General features: G+C 45.1%; 1 protein-coding gene across 11 annotated transcripts in view; it reads left to right on the top strand.

The window, feature by feature from the left end:
* Window positions 1–16,359, top strand: part of synj1 (synaptojanin 1) — a 131,051-nt gene that overhangs the window by 22,646 nt on the left and 92,046 nt on the right. For 10 of the 11 annotated variants that reach the window (XM_046317525.1, XM_046317523.1, XM_046317524.1 and 7 more), the window contains exons 1-4: window positions 1,896–2,116; window positions 4,885–4,968; window positions 13,271–13,332; window positions 15,928–16,024. In XM_046317525.1, coding sequence (XP_046173481.1) covers window positions 1,958–2,116; window positions 4,885–4,968; window positions 13,271–13,332; window positions 15,928–16,024 — 402 coding nt within the window. In that variant the 5' untranslated portion in view covers window positions 1,896–1,957. Of the gene's footprint in view, window positions 1–1,890; window positions 2,117–4,884; window positions 4,969–13,270; window positions 13,333–15,927; window positions 16,025–16,359 lie in introns of those variants that run through there. The other variant, XM_046317536.1, reaches the window with a different exon arrangement.

Consider the following 16,359-nt stretch of genomic DNA (forward strand, 5'->3'; position numbering starts at 1 on the left):
AGTCCTTACCAGGTCTACCTAGTCCTTACCTGGTCTACCTAGCCCTTACCTGGTCTACCTGGTCTACCTGGTCTACCTGGTCTACCTAGCCCTTACCTGGTCTACCTAGCCCTTACCTGGTCTACCTAGCCCTTACCTGGTCTACCTAGCCCTTACCTGGTCTACCTAGCCCTTACCTGGTCTACCTGGTCTACCTAGCCCTTACCTGGTCTACCTAGCCCTTACCTGGTCTACCTGGTCTACCTAGCCCTTACCTGGTCTACCTAGCCCTTACCTGGTTTACCTAGCCCTTACCTGGTTTACCTGGTCAACCTAGCCCTTACCTGGTCAACCTAGCCCTTACCTGGTCAACCTAGCCCTTACCTTTGTCTACCTAGTCCTTACCTGGTCTACCTAGTCCTTACCTGGTTTACCTATTCCTTACCTGGTTTACCTATTCCTTACCTGGTCTACCTAGCCCTTACCTGGTTTACCTAGTCCTTACCTGGTCTACCTAGCCCTGACCTGGTTTACCTAGTCCTTACCTGGTTTACCTGGTCTACCTAGCCCTTACCTGGTTTACCTAGTCCTTACCTGGTCTACCTAGCCCTTACCTGGTTTACCTTATCTGGTCCTACCTAGTCCTGACCTACTTCCGACCTAGTCCTAACCTAGTTCTAACCTGGTCCTAACCTAGTTCCTACCTAGTCCTACCCTAGTTCCTACCCTAGTTCCTAACCTGGTCCTAACCTAGGTCATACCTAGTCCTAACCTAGGTCCTACCTAGTTCTAACCTAGGTCCTAACCTGGTCCTACCTAGTTCAAACCTAGTCCTAACCTAGGTCCTACCTAGTCCTAACCTAGGTCCTACCTAGTCCTAACCTAGGTCATACCTGGTCCTAACCTGGTCCTACCTAGTCCTAACCTAGTTCCTACCTAGTCCTAACCTGGTCCTAACCTGGTCCTAACCTGGTCCTAACCTGGTCCTACCTAGTCCTAACCTGGTCCTAACCTAGTCCTAACCTAGGTCCTACCTAGTCCTAACCTAGGTCCTACCTAGTCCTAACCTAGGTCCTACCTAGTCCTAACCTAGGTCCTACCTAGTCCTAACCTAGGTCCTAGTCCTAAACCTAGGTCCTACCTAGTCCTAACCTAGTCCTAACCTAGGTCCTACCTAGTCTCGTCTTGCTGCTACTACTTTCAGATGAATGAACTGACAGGATTAGAGCATCTGTTCAGTCACTAAAATGGAAACCTCAATACAAATGATTTATTTTCTCAATCCAAGTCGTATTATTGTACCGTACACATCATATCCTAAAACTCATATCATATCCTAAAGCTCATATCGCACCTCATTATCCTAATGCTCATATTGCACCTCATTATCGCAGCTCATATTGCACCTCATTATCCTAAAGCTCATATTGCACCTCATAACGCAGCTCATATTGCACCTCATTATCGCAGCTCATTATCCTAAAGCTCATATTGCACCTCATTATCGCAGCTCATATTGCACCTCATTATCCTAAAGCTCATATTGCACCTCATTATCCTAAAGCTCATATTGCACCTCATTATCCTAAAGCTCATATTGCACCTCATTATCCTAATGCTCATATTGCACCTCATTATCCTAATGCTCATATTGCACCTCATTACCCTAAAGCTCATATTGCACCTCATTATCGCAGCTCATATTGCACCTCATTATCCTAAAGCTCATATTGCACCTCATTATCCTAAAGCTCATATTGCACCTCATTATCCTAAAGCTCATATTGCCCCTCATTATCGCAGCTCATATTGCACCTCATTATCCTAAAGCTCATATTGCATCTCATATGCAGTCTCATAGTGTGGCTGATCTGCTGGTGTTGCGCTTGACGTGTGTCTCGTCTCCCCTAGGAACCAGTCCCTTCACCTTCACCTAAAGCACTACGGTGTGAACTGTGATGACTGGTTGTTGAGGTTGATGTGCGGCGGGGTGGAGATCAGGACGATCTACGCAGGTCACAAACAGGCCAAGGCCTGCGTCATCTCCCGCCTCAGCTCAGAGAGGGCCGGGACGCGCTTCAACGTCCGAGGGGCCAACGATGACGGACAGGTGGCCAACTTCGTAGAGACTGAACAGGTTGGTCTCGTGGGAGGGAGACGGAAGAAAAAAAATGTCATAAAAATGTTTGTTTTACTATTCACGTTTTAAATGTAAATGGTCTATTGTAGCAATGTCACTTTGTAATTATCAAAAAAAAAAGGTATACTCTCCCAATTAATCGAATACTAACTTCCGCTCTGATATTCGAATAATATATAATAATAATAATATATGCCATTTAGCAGACGCTTTTATCCAAAGCGACTTACAGTCATGTGTGCATACATTCTACGTATGGGTGGTCCCGGGGATCGAACCCACTACCCTGGCGTTACAAGCGCCATGCTCTACCAACTGAGCTATAATCATGCCCATCTGTAATATCAACATTAACACTGTCCTATGCATTCATATTTCATTTCGTACCAACCTTAATCACAACAATTACAGAAGGCAATAACTAACGTTTCTCTAGGGACTGTGGCTGTCCTCTACTCCAGCCTATCCACACTAGTGTCTGAGTCTGTGTGTCCATGCATATCTCTCTGACTATAGTATGGGGTGGCAGGTAGCCTAGTGGTTAGAGTGTAGGGGTGGCAGGTAGCCTAGTGGTTAGACTGGAGGGGTGGCAGGTAGCCTAGTGGTTAGAGTGTAGAGGCGGCAGGGTAGCCTAGTGGTTAGAGTGGAGGGGTGGCAGGTAGCCTAGTGGTTAGAGTGTAGAGGCGGCAGGGTAGCCTAGTGGTTAGAGTGTAGGGGCGGCAGGTAGCCTAGTGGTTAGAGTGGAGGGGTGGCAGGTAGCCTAGTGGTTAGAGTGGAGGGGTGGCAGGTAGCCTAGTGGTTAGAGTGTAGGGGCGGCAGGTAGCCTAGTGGTTAGAGTGTAGAGGCGGCAGGGTAGCCTAGTGGTTAGAGTGTAGAGGCGGCAGGGTAGCCTAGTGGTTAGAGTGTAGAGGCGGCAGGGTAGCCTAGTGGTTAGAGTGTAGAGGCGGCAGGGTAGCCTAGTGGTTAGAGTGTAGAGGCGGCAGGGTAGCCTAGTGGTTAGAGTGTAGGGGCGGCAGGTAGCCTAGTGGTTAGAGTGGAGGGGCGGCAGGTAGCCTAGTGGTTAGAGTGTAGAGGCGGCAGGGTAGCCTAGTGGTTGGTTAGAGTGTTAGAGGCGGCAGGGTAGCCTAGTGGTTAGAGTGTGGAGCAGGTAGCGGCAGGGTAGCCTAGTGGTTAGAGTGTAGAGGCGGCAGGTAGCCTAGTGGTTAGAGTGTAGAGGAGGCAGGTAGCCTAGTGGTTAGAGTGGAGGGGCGGCAGGTAGCCTAGTGGTTAGAGTGTAGAGGGGGCAGGGTAGCCTAGTGGTTAGAGTGGAGGGGCGGCAGGTAGCCTAGTGGTTAGAGTGGAGGGGCGGCAGGTAGCCTAGTGGTTAGAGTGGAGGGGCGGCAGGTAGCCTAGTGGTTAGAGTGGAGGGGCGGCAGGTAGCCTAGTGGTTAGAGTGGAGGGCGGCAGGTAGCCTAGTGGTTAGAGTGGTAGACTAGTGGTTAGAGTGGAGGGGCGGCAGGTAGCCTAGTGGTTAGAGTGGAGGGGCGGCAGGTAGCCTAGTGGTTAGAGTGGAGGGGCGGCAGGTAGCCTAGTGGTTAGAGTGGAGGGGCGGCAGGTAGCCTAGTGGTTAGAGTGTAGAGGCGGCAGGTAGCCTAGTGGTTAGAGTGTAGAGGAGGCAGGTAGCCTAGTGGTTAGAGCATTTGGGCCAGTAACTGAAAGGTTGCTGGATCGAATCCCCGAGCTGACAAGGTAAAAATCTGTCGTTCTGCCCCTGAACAGGCAGTTAACCCACTGTTCCTAGGCCGTTATTGAAAATAAGAATTTGTTCTTAACTGACTCGACTAGTTAAATAAAGGGTTAAAAAAAAAAAAGTAAATAAATGTATGGTTGTGTATGTCGGAGGACCTGGGAGACAAATGACTGTCTTCTATGGATGACTAAAGTATTGTTCTCCTTGTCTTCTTCTGTTACCTTCTTCTTCTGTCTTCTTCCTTCTGTCTTCGGTCTTCTTCTTCTTCTGTCTCCTTGTTCTTCTGTCACCTTCTTCTGTCTCCTTCTTTTGTCTTCTTCGGTCTTCTTCTTCTTCTGTCACCTTCTTCTTCTGTCATCTTCTTTTGTCTTCTTCTGTCTTCTTCCTTCTTCTGTCTTCTGTCTCCTTCTTTTGTCTTCTTCGGTCTTCTTCTTCTTCCGTCACCTTCTTCTTTTGTCTTCTTCCTTCTGTCTTCGGTCTTCTTCTGCTTCTGTCTTCTTCTGTCACCTTCTTCTTTTGTCTTCTTCTGTTTTACGTCTTCTTCTTTTTGTCTTCTTCCTTCTTCTTCTGTCATCTTCTTTTGTCTTCTTCTGTTTTACGTCTTCTTCTTCTTTTGTCTTCTTCCTTCTTCTTCTGTCATCTTCTTTTGTCTTCTTCTTCTTTTGTCTTCTTCTGTTTTACGTCTTCTTCTTCTTTTGTCTTCTTCCTTCTTCTTCTGTCATCTTCTTTTGTCTTCTTCTTCTTTTGTCTTCTTCTGTTTTACGTCTTCTTCTTCTTTTGTCTTCTTCTTCTTTTGTCTTCTTCTGTTTTACGTCTTCTTCTTCTTTTGTCTTCTTCCTTCTTCTTCTGTCATCTTCTTTTGTCTTCTTCTTCTTTTGTCTTCTTCTGTCACCTTCTTCTTTTGTCTTCTGTTTTACGTCTTCTTCTTCTTTTGTCTTCTTCCTTCTTCTTCTGTCTTCCGTTGTCGTCTTCTTCTTCTGTCACCTTCTTCTTCTGTCTTCTTCCGTCTTCTTCCTTCTTCTTCTTCTGTCTGCAGGTGATTTTCCTGGATGACCAGGTGTCTTCCTTCATCCAGATCCGTGGTTCCATTCCTCTGTTCTGGGAGCAACCAGGAATACAGGTAAGACGATGGGTCTGCACCTGACAACAATATGGAGCTGTAAATATTGACTTCAGTAGGATCGCGCACTCAAACTATATACAGTACCAGTTAACAGTTTGGACACACCTACTCATTCCAGGGTTTTTCTTTATTTTCTACGATTTTCTACACTGTGGAATAATAGTGAAGACATCAAAACTGTGAATTAACACACATGGAATCATGTAGTTATAAAAAAAGTGTTAACCTCTATAGGGTTCACTGGCCAACATCCGGTGAAATTGCAGAGCGCCGAATGCAAATTAAATTACTAGAAATATTTAACTTTCATGAAATCACAAGTGTAATAAATAAAGCTTAACTTGTTGTTAATCCAGCCGTTGTGTCAGATTTCAAAAAGGCTTTACGGTGAAAGCAAACCATGCGATTATCTAAGGACAGAGCCCAGCACACAAAACATTACATACAGTTACCAGCCAAGTAGATTAGTCACGAAAGTCAGAAATAGCAATAAAATGAATCACTTACCTTTGATCTTCATATGGTTGCAATCAAAAGACTCCCAGTTAGACAATAAATGTTTGTTTTGTTCGATAAAGTTCCGCTTTATATCCAAAAACCTCAATTTTGTTGGCGCGAATTGTTAAGTAATCCAATGGCTCAAATGCGGTCATAACAGGCAGACGAAAATTCCAAATAGATAAAGTCTGTAGAAACATGTCAAACGATGTTTATAATCCATCCTCAGGTTATTTTTAGCCTAAATAATCGATAATATTTCAACCGGAATAATTTGCAAATAAATTCATAAAAAATCCTACAATGTAATTTTCTGGATTTTTTTCCCCCTCATTTTGTCTGTTATAGTTGAAGTGCACGTATGATGAATATTACAGGCCTCTCTCATCTTTTTAAGTAGGAGAACTTGCACAATTGGTGGCTGACTAAATACTTTTTTGCCCCATGGTATATGCATATCCTAGCTTCTGGGTCTGAGTAGCAGGCAGTTTACTTTGGGCACGCTTTTCATCCGGAGGTGAAAATAATTCCCCCTACCCAAGAGAGGTTAAACAAATCAAAATATATTTTAGATTCTTCAAAGTAGCCACTTTTTGCCGTAATGACAGCTTTGCACACTCTTGGCATTCTCTCAACCAGCTTCACCTGGAATAATTTTCCAACAGTCTTGAAGGAGTTCCCACAAATTCTGAGCACTTGTTGGCTGCTTTTCCTTCACTCTGCGGTCCAATACATCCCAAACCATCTCAACTGGGTTGAGGTTGGGTGATTGTGGAGGCCAGGTCATCTGATGCAGCACTCAATCACTCTCCTTCTTGGCCAAATAGCCTTTACAAAGCCTGAAGGTGTGTTGGGTCATTGTCCTGTTGAAAACAAATTATAGTCCCACTAAGCGCCAACCAGATGGTATGGCATATTGCTAAAGAATGCTGTGGTAGCCATGCTGGTCAAGAGTGCCTTGAATTCTAAATAAATCACAGTCACCTGCAAAGCACCATCACACCTCCTCCTCCATGCTTCACGGTGGAAACCACACGTGGCGATCATCCGTTCACCTACTCTGCCTCTCACAAAGACACAGCGGTTGGAACCCAAAAATCTCAAATTTGGACTCATCAGACCAAAAGACAGATTTTCAACGGTCTAATGACCATTGCTTGTGTTTCTTGGCCCAAGCAAGTCTCTTCTTCTTATTGGTGTCCTTTAATATAGGTTTCTTTGCAGCGGAAGGCCAGCATCCTGGAGTCGCCTCTTCACTGTTGACGTTGAGACTGGTGTTTTGTGGGTACTATTTAATGAAGCTGCCAGTTGAGGACTTGTGAGGCATCTGTTTCTCAAACTAGACACTCTAATGTACTTGTCCTCTTGCTCAGTTGTGCACCGGGGCCTCCCACTCCTTTTTCTAATCTGGTTAGAGCCAGTCTGTGCTGTTCTGTTCCAGATACTCAATTAGTCTAAAGAAGGCCAGTTTTATTGATTCTTCAATAAGAACAACATTTTTCATTTGTTGTGGTCACATAATTGCAAAAGGCTTTTTATTTTATTTTCATTTTACCTCTTTTTCTCCCCAATTACGTGGTATCCAATTGTTTAGTAGCTACTATCTTGTCTCATCGCTACAACTCCCGTACGGGCTCGGGAGAGACGAAGGTTGAAAGTCATGCGTCCTCCGATACACAACCCAAGCAAGCCGCACTGCTTCTTACACTGTGCACCTGGCAACCTTGGTTAGCCTGCACTGCGCCCGGCCCGCCTCAGGAGTCGCTGGTGCGCGATGAGACAAGGACACCCCTACCGACCAAGCCCTCCCTAACCCGGACGACGCTAGGCCAATCGTGCGTCGCCCCACGGACCTCCAGGTCGCGGCCGGTTACGACAGAGCCAGGGACTCTGATGGCACAGGTGGCGCTGCAGTACAGCGCCCTTAACCATTACGCCACCCGGGAGGCCTCAAAAGGCTTTTCTAATGATCAATTAGCCTTTTAAAATTATGAACTTGGATTAGCTAACACAGTGTGCAATTGGAACACGAGTGATAGTTGCTGATAATGGACTTCTTGACGCCTATGTAGATATTCCATAAAAAATCTGCCGTTTACAGCTACAATAGTAATTTACAACATTAACGATGTCTACACTGTATTTCTGATGTTATTTTAATGGCCAAAAAACTTGCTTTTCTTTCAATAACAAGGACATTTCTAAGTGACCCCAAACTTTTGAACGGTAGTATATTTTAACATTGGGCTTGCTGATCCTTTTCTAAATATACACACAGTGACCAGTTTATTAGATACACCCATTTAGTACCATGTCGGACCCACATTTGCCTCCATAACAGCCTGAATTCTTTGGGGCGTGGAAATATTGCTCAATTGGTATCAAGGAACCTAACGTGTGGCAGGAAAACATTCCCCTCACCATTACACCACCACCACCACCAGCAGCCTGTACTGTTGACAACAGACAGGATGGGGCCATGGACTCATGCTGCTTATGCCAAATCGTGTGGCAGGAAAACATTCCCCTCACCATTACACCACCACCAGCAGCCTGTACTGTTGACAACAGACAGGATGGGGGCCATGGACTCATGCTGCTTATGCCAAATCGTGTGGCAGGAAAACATTCCCCTCTACACCACCACCAGCAGCCATCAGGAGCATGACTCTGCATCAGCATGCTAATTAATTTTCAGTGTTGGCGATCACGTGTCCACTGGAGCCACTTCTTCTTGTTTTTAGCTGATAGGAGTGGAACAAGTTGTGGTAGTCTGATGCGATCGCCCATGTGTTGTGGCTTCCAAAACGTTGTTCTGTTCACAACTGTCGTACTGCGCCGTTATTTGCCTGTTAGCTTGCACGGTTCTTGCCATTCTCCTTCATCAACAGGCTGTATTTTTTGTGTGAGTCGCTACGTGGATAGAAACCAACATGGCAGAGAGGTGTTCCGCTAACACCATCCGGCACTGAAAGTTACAGAGCCTTCAGAAAGTTTTTCACATCTCTCCACATTTTATTGTGTTACAGCTTGAATTTAAAAACGGATTACATTTAGATATTGTGTCACTGGCCCACACAGACAATACCCCATAATGTCAAAAGTAGAATTATGTTTTGACACATTTTTTTACAAATGAAAATATGAAATGTTTTGAGTCAATAAGTATACAAACCCTTTGTTATGGCAAACCTAAATAAAATCAGAAGTAAAAATGTAGTTAATAGTAAAACCACTGGGCCTCGGGGGACACCCCCCCCCCAGTCAAGCTAATGAGCAGTCAGACTGCAACATTCTAAAAGTCTAATTAATACGTTTCATATATATTATCGCAAATGTTTTAATAATCTTTATGACGGTCTACGGTAATTTTAATTTTAAATAACACAACAGCGTTTTCAATAGTTTTTTACAATTTTTTATTTTTGCAGCTTTGACATAAATCTATGACAAGACCTGAAAATGGTTGTCTAGCAATGATCAACAAGCAATTTGATAAGAGTTTGAAGAATTTTGAAAAGAATAATGGGCAACTGTTGCACAATCCAGGTGTGGAAAGTTCTCAGGGACTCAGCCAGAAAGAGACAGCTGTAATCGCTGCCAAAGGTGCTTCTACAAGTATAGACTCAGGCGTGTGAATACTTATGTAAATGAGGTATTTCTGAATTTCATTTTCAATAAATGTACAATTATTACTTCATTATGGAGTATTGTGACGTCATTATGGAGTATTGTGACGTCATTGTGGAGTATTGTGACGCCATTGTGGACTATTGTGACGTCATTGTGGAGTATTGTGACGTCACTGTGGAGTATTGTGACGTCACTGTGGAGTATTGTGACGTCATTGTGGAGTGTTGTGACGTCATTGTGGAGTATTGTGACGTCACTGTGGAATATTGTGACGTCATTGTGGAGTATTGCGACGTCATTGTGGATTATTGTGACGTCACTGTGGAGTATTGTGACGTCACTGTGGAGTATTGTGACGTCACTGTGGAGTATTGTGACGTCACTGTGGAGTATTGTGACGTCACTGTGGAGTATTGTGACGTCACTGTGGAGTATTGGACGTCACTGTGTGACGTCACTGTGGAGTATTGTGACGCCACTGTGGAGTATTGTGACGCCACTGTGGAGTATTGTGACGTCACTGTGGAGTATTGTGACGCCACTGTGGAGTATTGTGACGCCACTGTGGAGTATTGTGACGCCACTGTGGAGTATTGTGACGTCACTGTGGAGTATTGTGACGTCACTGTGGAGTATTGTGACGTCACTGTGGAGTATTGTGACGTCACTGTGGAGTATTGTGACGTCACTGTGGCCATACAGAGAGACAGCTTCTTCTATGGTAGACGAGCCATACAGAGAGACAACTTCTTCTATGGTAGACGAGCCATACAGAGAGACAACTTCTTCTATGGTAGACGAGCCATACAGAGAGACAACTTCTTCTATGGTAGACGAGCCATACAGAGAGACAACTTCTTCTATGGTAGACGAGCCATACAGAGAGACAACTTCTTCTATGGTAGACGAGCCATACAGAGAGACAACTTCTTCTATGGTAGACGAGCCATACAGAGAGACACCTTCTATGGTAGACGAGCCATACAGAGAGACAACTTCTTCTATGGTAGACGAGCCATACAGAGAGACAACTTCTTCTATGGTAGACGAGCCATACAGAGAGACACCTTCTTCTATGGTAGACAAGCCATACAGAGAGACAACTTCTTCTATGGTAGACAAGCCATTACATAACAATGAATGGACACCGAGAGGAGTTGGCTGATAAAAACAGGCTGAACCACCAGGCTACCGGAAGAGGCTTTGGTAGTAATCCCATCCATCAGCTGTCTCTCTGGCAATTTAGCCAGGGGACAAGGTTACTTTGGTAGTAAGTTGTAAGTAGCCTTGTCCGAGCCAGAACGGCCCACAGGGCAGGAGCCCATCTCCTGTTTCTGTAGCGTGAGGCAGTTTGATGTACAAGAACATCCCCTGGACAGGTTTCTAGTAGCAGCAAAACAAAAGTCTCAGTGAAGTCTCCAGCAGCATGGCTGTGGGCAGTAAACCATGGCTGTGCAGTAAACCATGGCTGTATAGTAAACCATGGCTGTATAGTAAACCATGGCTGTATAGTAAACCATGGCTGTATAGTAAACCATGGCTGTATAGTAAACCATGGCTGTGCAGTAAACCATGGCTGTATAGTAAACCATGGCTGTGCAGTAAACCATGGCTGTGTAGTAAACCATGGCTGTATAGTAAACCATGGCTGTGCAGTAAACCATGGCTGTATACTAAACCATGGCTGTATACTAAACCATGGCTGTGCAGTAAACCATGGCTGTGCAGTAAACCATGGCTGTATACTAAACCATGGCTGTGTAGTAAACCACGGCTGCATAGTAAACCATGGCTGTGTGTCCTGTGCAGTTTCTAGGCCTGTAGAATGTAACGGTAACCTCTGTGTAACACATTAATTATTCAAGACCTCTAGCCTCCCTAGAAGCGTGTTTATTGGCTGACTGACCGAAGAGGCTCATCTCAATAGGTTCTCCAGGTGTTCCTCCTTCAATAGCCAAACCTTGAATTCTGTACCTGTGTTACAAAAAAACAAACAAACAAAAAACACTATTTTGCTCAAAACATATTTTAAAAAATTACCCTTAAGTGTGTGTACTTGACTGTATTTGTACTTGGATTATTGTATTTCAACAGAAAAATAATAGCTGGAGTGGGACTTGTAATAAGCACTGTGAGGACAGGGAGAGGGTGATGTAATGCCCAGGCTAGCTGCATGACTGTGAACATTGGTGGTGATAAATCACACACAAACAGTCATATGTTCAGGTACACCTACCTGAGGCAAAGGGGAGAGGAAGGATGGTGTTGATTTGACGGAGGAGGCTGAGGGGGAAACAGGCTGAGGCCCGTAGTGGGGGGAGACAGAGCCTCAAGGAGCATTTACCAATATCCCTTCTGAGTCTGCCAGGGTGTGTGTGTGTGTGCCCGTGTGTGGAGTGAGAGTGTGAGGTGTGTGTGTGTGTGTGTGTGTGTGTACTTAGCTGCGTCTGTGACTCACTCAGTGTGACTCAGTCTGTGCAAGAAATGAGAGAAGGAAAGAGAGGCCAGTAAGGTAGAAACGGACAGATGGACAGATTGAGACAGATGGACCGATCGAGGCGGAGCCAGAGAGAGAGCATGTGGATTCTGACAGACTGCTTCCTCCTCCTGTTTAGGACACGCCAGTCCCTCTGTCCGTGACAGACACCCAGGCTGAAATGACACCCTATTCCCTATATAGTGCACTACTTTAGACCAGAGCCCTATGGCACCCTATTCCCTATATAGTGTACTACTTTAGACCAGAGCCCGATGCCACCCTTTTCCCTATATATATATATATATATATATATATATATATATATATATATATATATATATATATATATATATATATATATATATATATATATATATATATATATATATAGTACACTGCTAGCATCTGTTACTAAACCAATAACTAGCCAGCTAATATTGTTGCACTCACTAAGTCTAGAGGTCTTAGGTCTCGTTAACTAGTCTGTAACCTGATTTAAAGATGTGAATATACAATCAACCAATCAACAGTTTGGACACATGCACTCATTCAATGGTATTTCTTTATTTTTTTACATTGTAGAATAATAATAGTGAAGACATCAAAACTATAAAATAACACATATGGAATCATGTAGTAACCAAAACAGTGTTTAACAAATCAAAATATATTTTTATATTTGAGATTCTTTGAAAGTAGCCACTCTTTTGCTTTGATGAACAGCTTTGCACACTCTTGGCATCCTCTCAACCAGCTGGAATGCTTTTCCTTGAATACCCCATAGACCAAATGCTACTTGCTCATCTCGGAGGCAGAAGGATGGGCGTAATGATTCTGGACGCCCAGATTGCTAGGAGTAAAGCAGCAGCCATACGGGGAATCATAGGTGGCTTGTTTCAGCTCGTTTAAAAAAATATTGTTCTAGATACCATGTCTTTCTTTTAATGTTGTTTTGACAATTATGTAATTATGTAAAATTCTGGCAAATTAATGATTGACTTTGTTAGGAAGAGAAACAGTTCGCAACGAGCCAGGTGGCCCAAACTGCTGCATTATACCCTGACTCTGCTTGCACTGAATGCAAGAGAATTGACACAATATCCCTGGTTAATATTGCCAATTTACCGATTAAGTACATTTGAAATCGACCTCTCGTTTTGAGTCCTGTCACGTCTATGCTAATATGGCTAAAATTCACTAGCTAGATAACCAACGACTGTAACGATGTATCTGAGAGACAAGTGCTCATTGTGCATAGTTCGTTTTAGAGTCTAATATAATAGTTGAAGTAAAGTTTTAGTCTCTCAAACAGGTTTGATAATTATTTAAATTCTTTGTACTGAATAGTTTATTTTTTTTAATGATTTAGTTTTTGTTTACTATAATAACCTTAGTGTGTTCATTCGACTCCCTAGTGATGGGTACTACAGAGGATGACCACATGACCCTGCTGTCTTTCTCTCTCACCCTCTTTCTCTCCCTGTCTCTCTCTGTCTCTCTCTGTCTCTCTCTCTCTCCCTGTCTCTCTCTCTCCCTGTCTCTCTCTCTCCCTGTCTCTCTCTCTCCCTGTCTCTCTCTCTCTCCCTGTCTCTCTCTCTCTCCCTGTCTCTCTCTCTCTCCCTGTCTCTCTCCCTGTCTCTCTCTCTCCCTGTCTCTCTCTCTCCCTGTCTCTCTCTCTCTCTCCTAAAGGTGGGCTCTCATCGTGTCAAGCTCTCCAGAGGATACGAGGCCAACGCACCGGCTTTTGAGAGGTAATTAGTCTTGTTAGCTGTGTAAATCTTACAGTAGTGAGAGGAGACACCCCTCTTCCCTCTGGATGATGAGCTGTATACTGATGCAGTTGGTTGAAAGGAAAGTTCTGGGCCACCAGATAAGACTGGGCACTGTGTGCATCCTAAATGACATCCTATGATCCTTCTATAGGGCACTACTCTGGACCAGAGTCATATTGGGGATAGGGCACTACTCTGGACCAGAGTCATAGAGTCATATTGGGGATAGGGCACTACTCTGGACCAGAGTCATATTGGGGATAGGGCACTACTCTGGACCAGAGTCATATTGGGGATAGGGCACTACTCTGGACCAGAGTCATATTGGGGATAGGGCACTACTCTGGACCAGAGTCATATTGGGGATAGGGCACTACAGAGAGAATAGGGTGTCTGTCTACTTCTACTAGGTCACAGAGAGAGAGAGACATTAAACTCTAGTCTTGTTGACATTAGCAAGGCTGCAGTAGGATCTAAATGCGGCTCTACTGAACAGAAATATAAATGTGTAACATGTCGAATGTTTGGTCCCATGTTTCATGAGCTGAAATAAAAGATCCCAGAAAGTTTCCAAATGCACAAAAAGCTTATTTCTCTTAAATGTTGTGCACATATTTGTTTACATCCCTGTTCATAAGTATTTCTCCTTTTCCAAGATAATCCATCCTCCTGACAGGTGTTTCATATAAAAAAAAGCTGATAAAACAGCATGATCATTACACAGGTGCACCTTGTGTTGGGGACAATAAAAGGCCACTCTAAAAGTTTTGTCACACAAAGTAAAGCCACAGAAGTCTCACGTTTTGAGGGAACGTTCAGTTGGCGTGCTGACTGCAGGAATGTCCATCAGAGCTGTTGCCAGTGAATTTAATGTTCATTTCTCTGCAATAAACTGCCTCCAACGTTGTTTTAGAGAATGTGGCAGTACGTACAACCAGCCTCACAACCGCAAACCACGTGTAACCACGCCAACCCAGGACCTCCACATCCGGCTTCTTCCCCTGCGGGATCATCTGAGATCTGCCACCCGGACAGCTGATGAAACTGTGGGTTGTGCACAAATGAAGAATTTCTGCACAAACTGTCAGAAATCGTCTCAGGGAAGCTCACCTGCGTGCTCGTCATCCTCACCACGGAAGCTCACCTGCGTGCTCATCGTCCTCACCAGGGAAGCTGACCTGCGTGCTCATCGTCCTCACCAGGGAAGCTGACCTGCGTGCTCATCGTCCTCACCAGGGAAGCTGACCTGCGTGCTCATCGTCCTCACCAGGGAAGCTGGCCTGCGTGCTCATCGTCTTCACCAGGGAAGCTGACCTGCGTGCTCATCGTCCTCACCAGGGAAGCTGACCTGCGTGCTCATCGTCCTCACCAGGGAAGCTGACCTGCGTGCTCATCGTCCTCACCAGGGAAGCTCACCTGCGTGCTCATCGTCCTCACCAGGGAAGCTCACCTGCGTGCTCATTGTCCTCACCAGGGAAGCTCACCTGTGTGCTCGTCATCCTCACCAGGGAAGCTCACCTGCGTGCTCTTCGTCCTCACCAGGGAAGCTCACCTGCATGCTCATCGTCCTTACCAGGGAAGCTCACCTGTGTGCTCGTCATCCTCACCAGGGAAGCTCACCTGCGTGCTCGTCATCCTCACCAGGGAAGCTCACCTGCGTGCTCGTCATCCTCACCAGGGAAGCTCACCTGCGTGCTCGTCATCCTCACCAGGGAAGCTCACCTGCGTGCTCTTCATCCTCACCAGGGAAGCTCACCTGCGTGCTCTTCGTCCTCACCAGGGAAGCTCACCTGCGTGCTCTTCATCCTCACCAGGGAAGCTCACCTGACTGCAGTTTCACGTTGTAACTGACTTCGGTGGGGAAAATGCTTACGAAAAATAATAATAATAATAATAAAATAATAATAAAATACTTTCGACGGAGAAGTGTGCTCTTCATGGATTCTAGCTGTACCGGGCAGGTGGCAGACTGTGTGTATGGGGTCGTGTGGGCGAGCGGTACCCTGCTCTGGGGTTATGGTGTGGGCAGGCATGAGCTACGGACAACGAAAACACTTAAATATTGTGACGAGATCCTGAGGCCCATTGTCGTGCCATTCATCCACTACCATCATCATAACCAACAGATGTATATCTGTATTCCCAGTCGTGAAATCCATAGATTAGAGCCTCATGAATTAATTTAAATTGACTGATTTCCGTATATGAAATGTAGCTCAGTAAAATCTTTGAAATTGTTGCATGTTGTGTTTTATATTTGTGTTCAGTGTACAAGGTGGTTGTTACCACGACTGCAAACCATTACCTACACCTGTAATATCACCTGTCTGAGTGGGGCTTCTCTGTAGTGGGGTCTTCTGTCTGAGTGGGACTTCTCTGTAGTGGGGTCTTCTGTCTGCGGGGCGGGGGGGTGGGGTGACTGTGTTCCAGAGTGATATCTCACCTTTGTATGTGACTGTGTCCCAGAGTGATATCTCACCTGTGTAGGTGACTGTGTCCCAGAGTGATATCTCACCTGTGTAGGTGACTGTGTTCCAGAGTGATATCTCACCTGTATATGTGACTGTGTTCCAGACACTTCAGTGCTCTGAGGAGGCTGTATGGGAAACAGGTGATCATCAACCTGCTAGGCATGAAGGAGGGAGAACACATGCTCAGCAAAGCATTCCAGGTACATAACCCCTCCTATAACCCCTCTAATCCTTAACCCTGAACTCCTCCTATAACCCTTAACCCCTATAACCCTTAACCCCGAACTCCTCCTATAACCCTTAACACCTACAACCCTTAACCCCGAACTCTTCCTATAACCCTTAACCCCTACAACCCTTAACCCTGAACTCTTCCTATAACCCTTAACCCCTAACTCCTCCTATAACCCTTAACCCCGAACTCCTCCTATAACCCTTAACCCCGAACTCCTCCTATAACCCTTAACCCCGAACTCTTCCTATAACCCTTAACCCCTACAACCCTTAACCCCGAACTCTTCCTATAACCCTTAAC

The sequence above is a fragment of the Oncorhynchus gorbuscha genome, linkage group LG20 (assembly GCF_021184085.1).
Source record: "Oncorhynchus gorbuscha isolate QuinsamMale2020 ecotype Even-year linkage group LG20, OgorEven_v1.0, whole genome shotgun sequence".
In the NCBI taxonomy this organism is placed as follows: domain Eukaryota; kingdom Metazoa; phylum Chordata; class Actinopteri; order Salmoniformes; family Salmonidae; genus Oncorhynchus; species Oncorhynchus gorbuscha.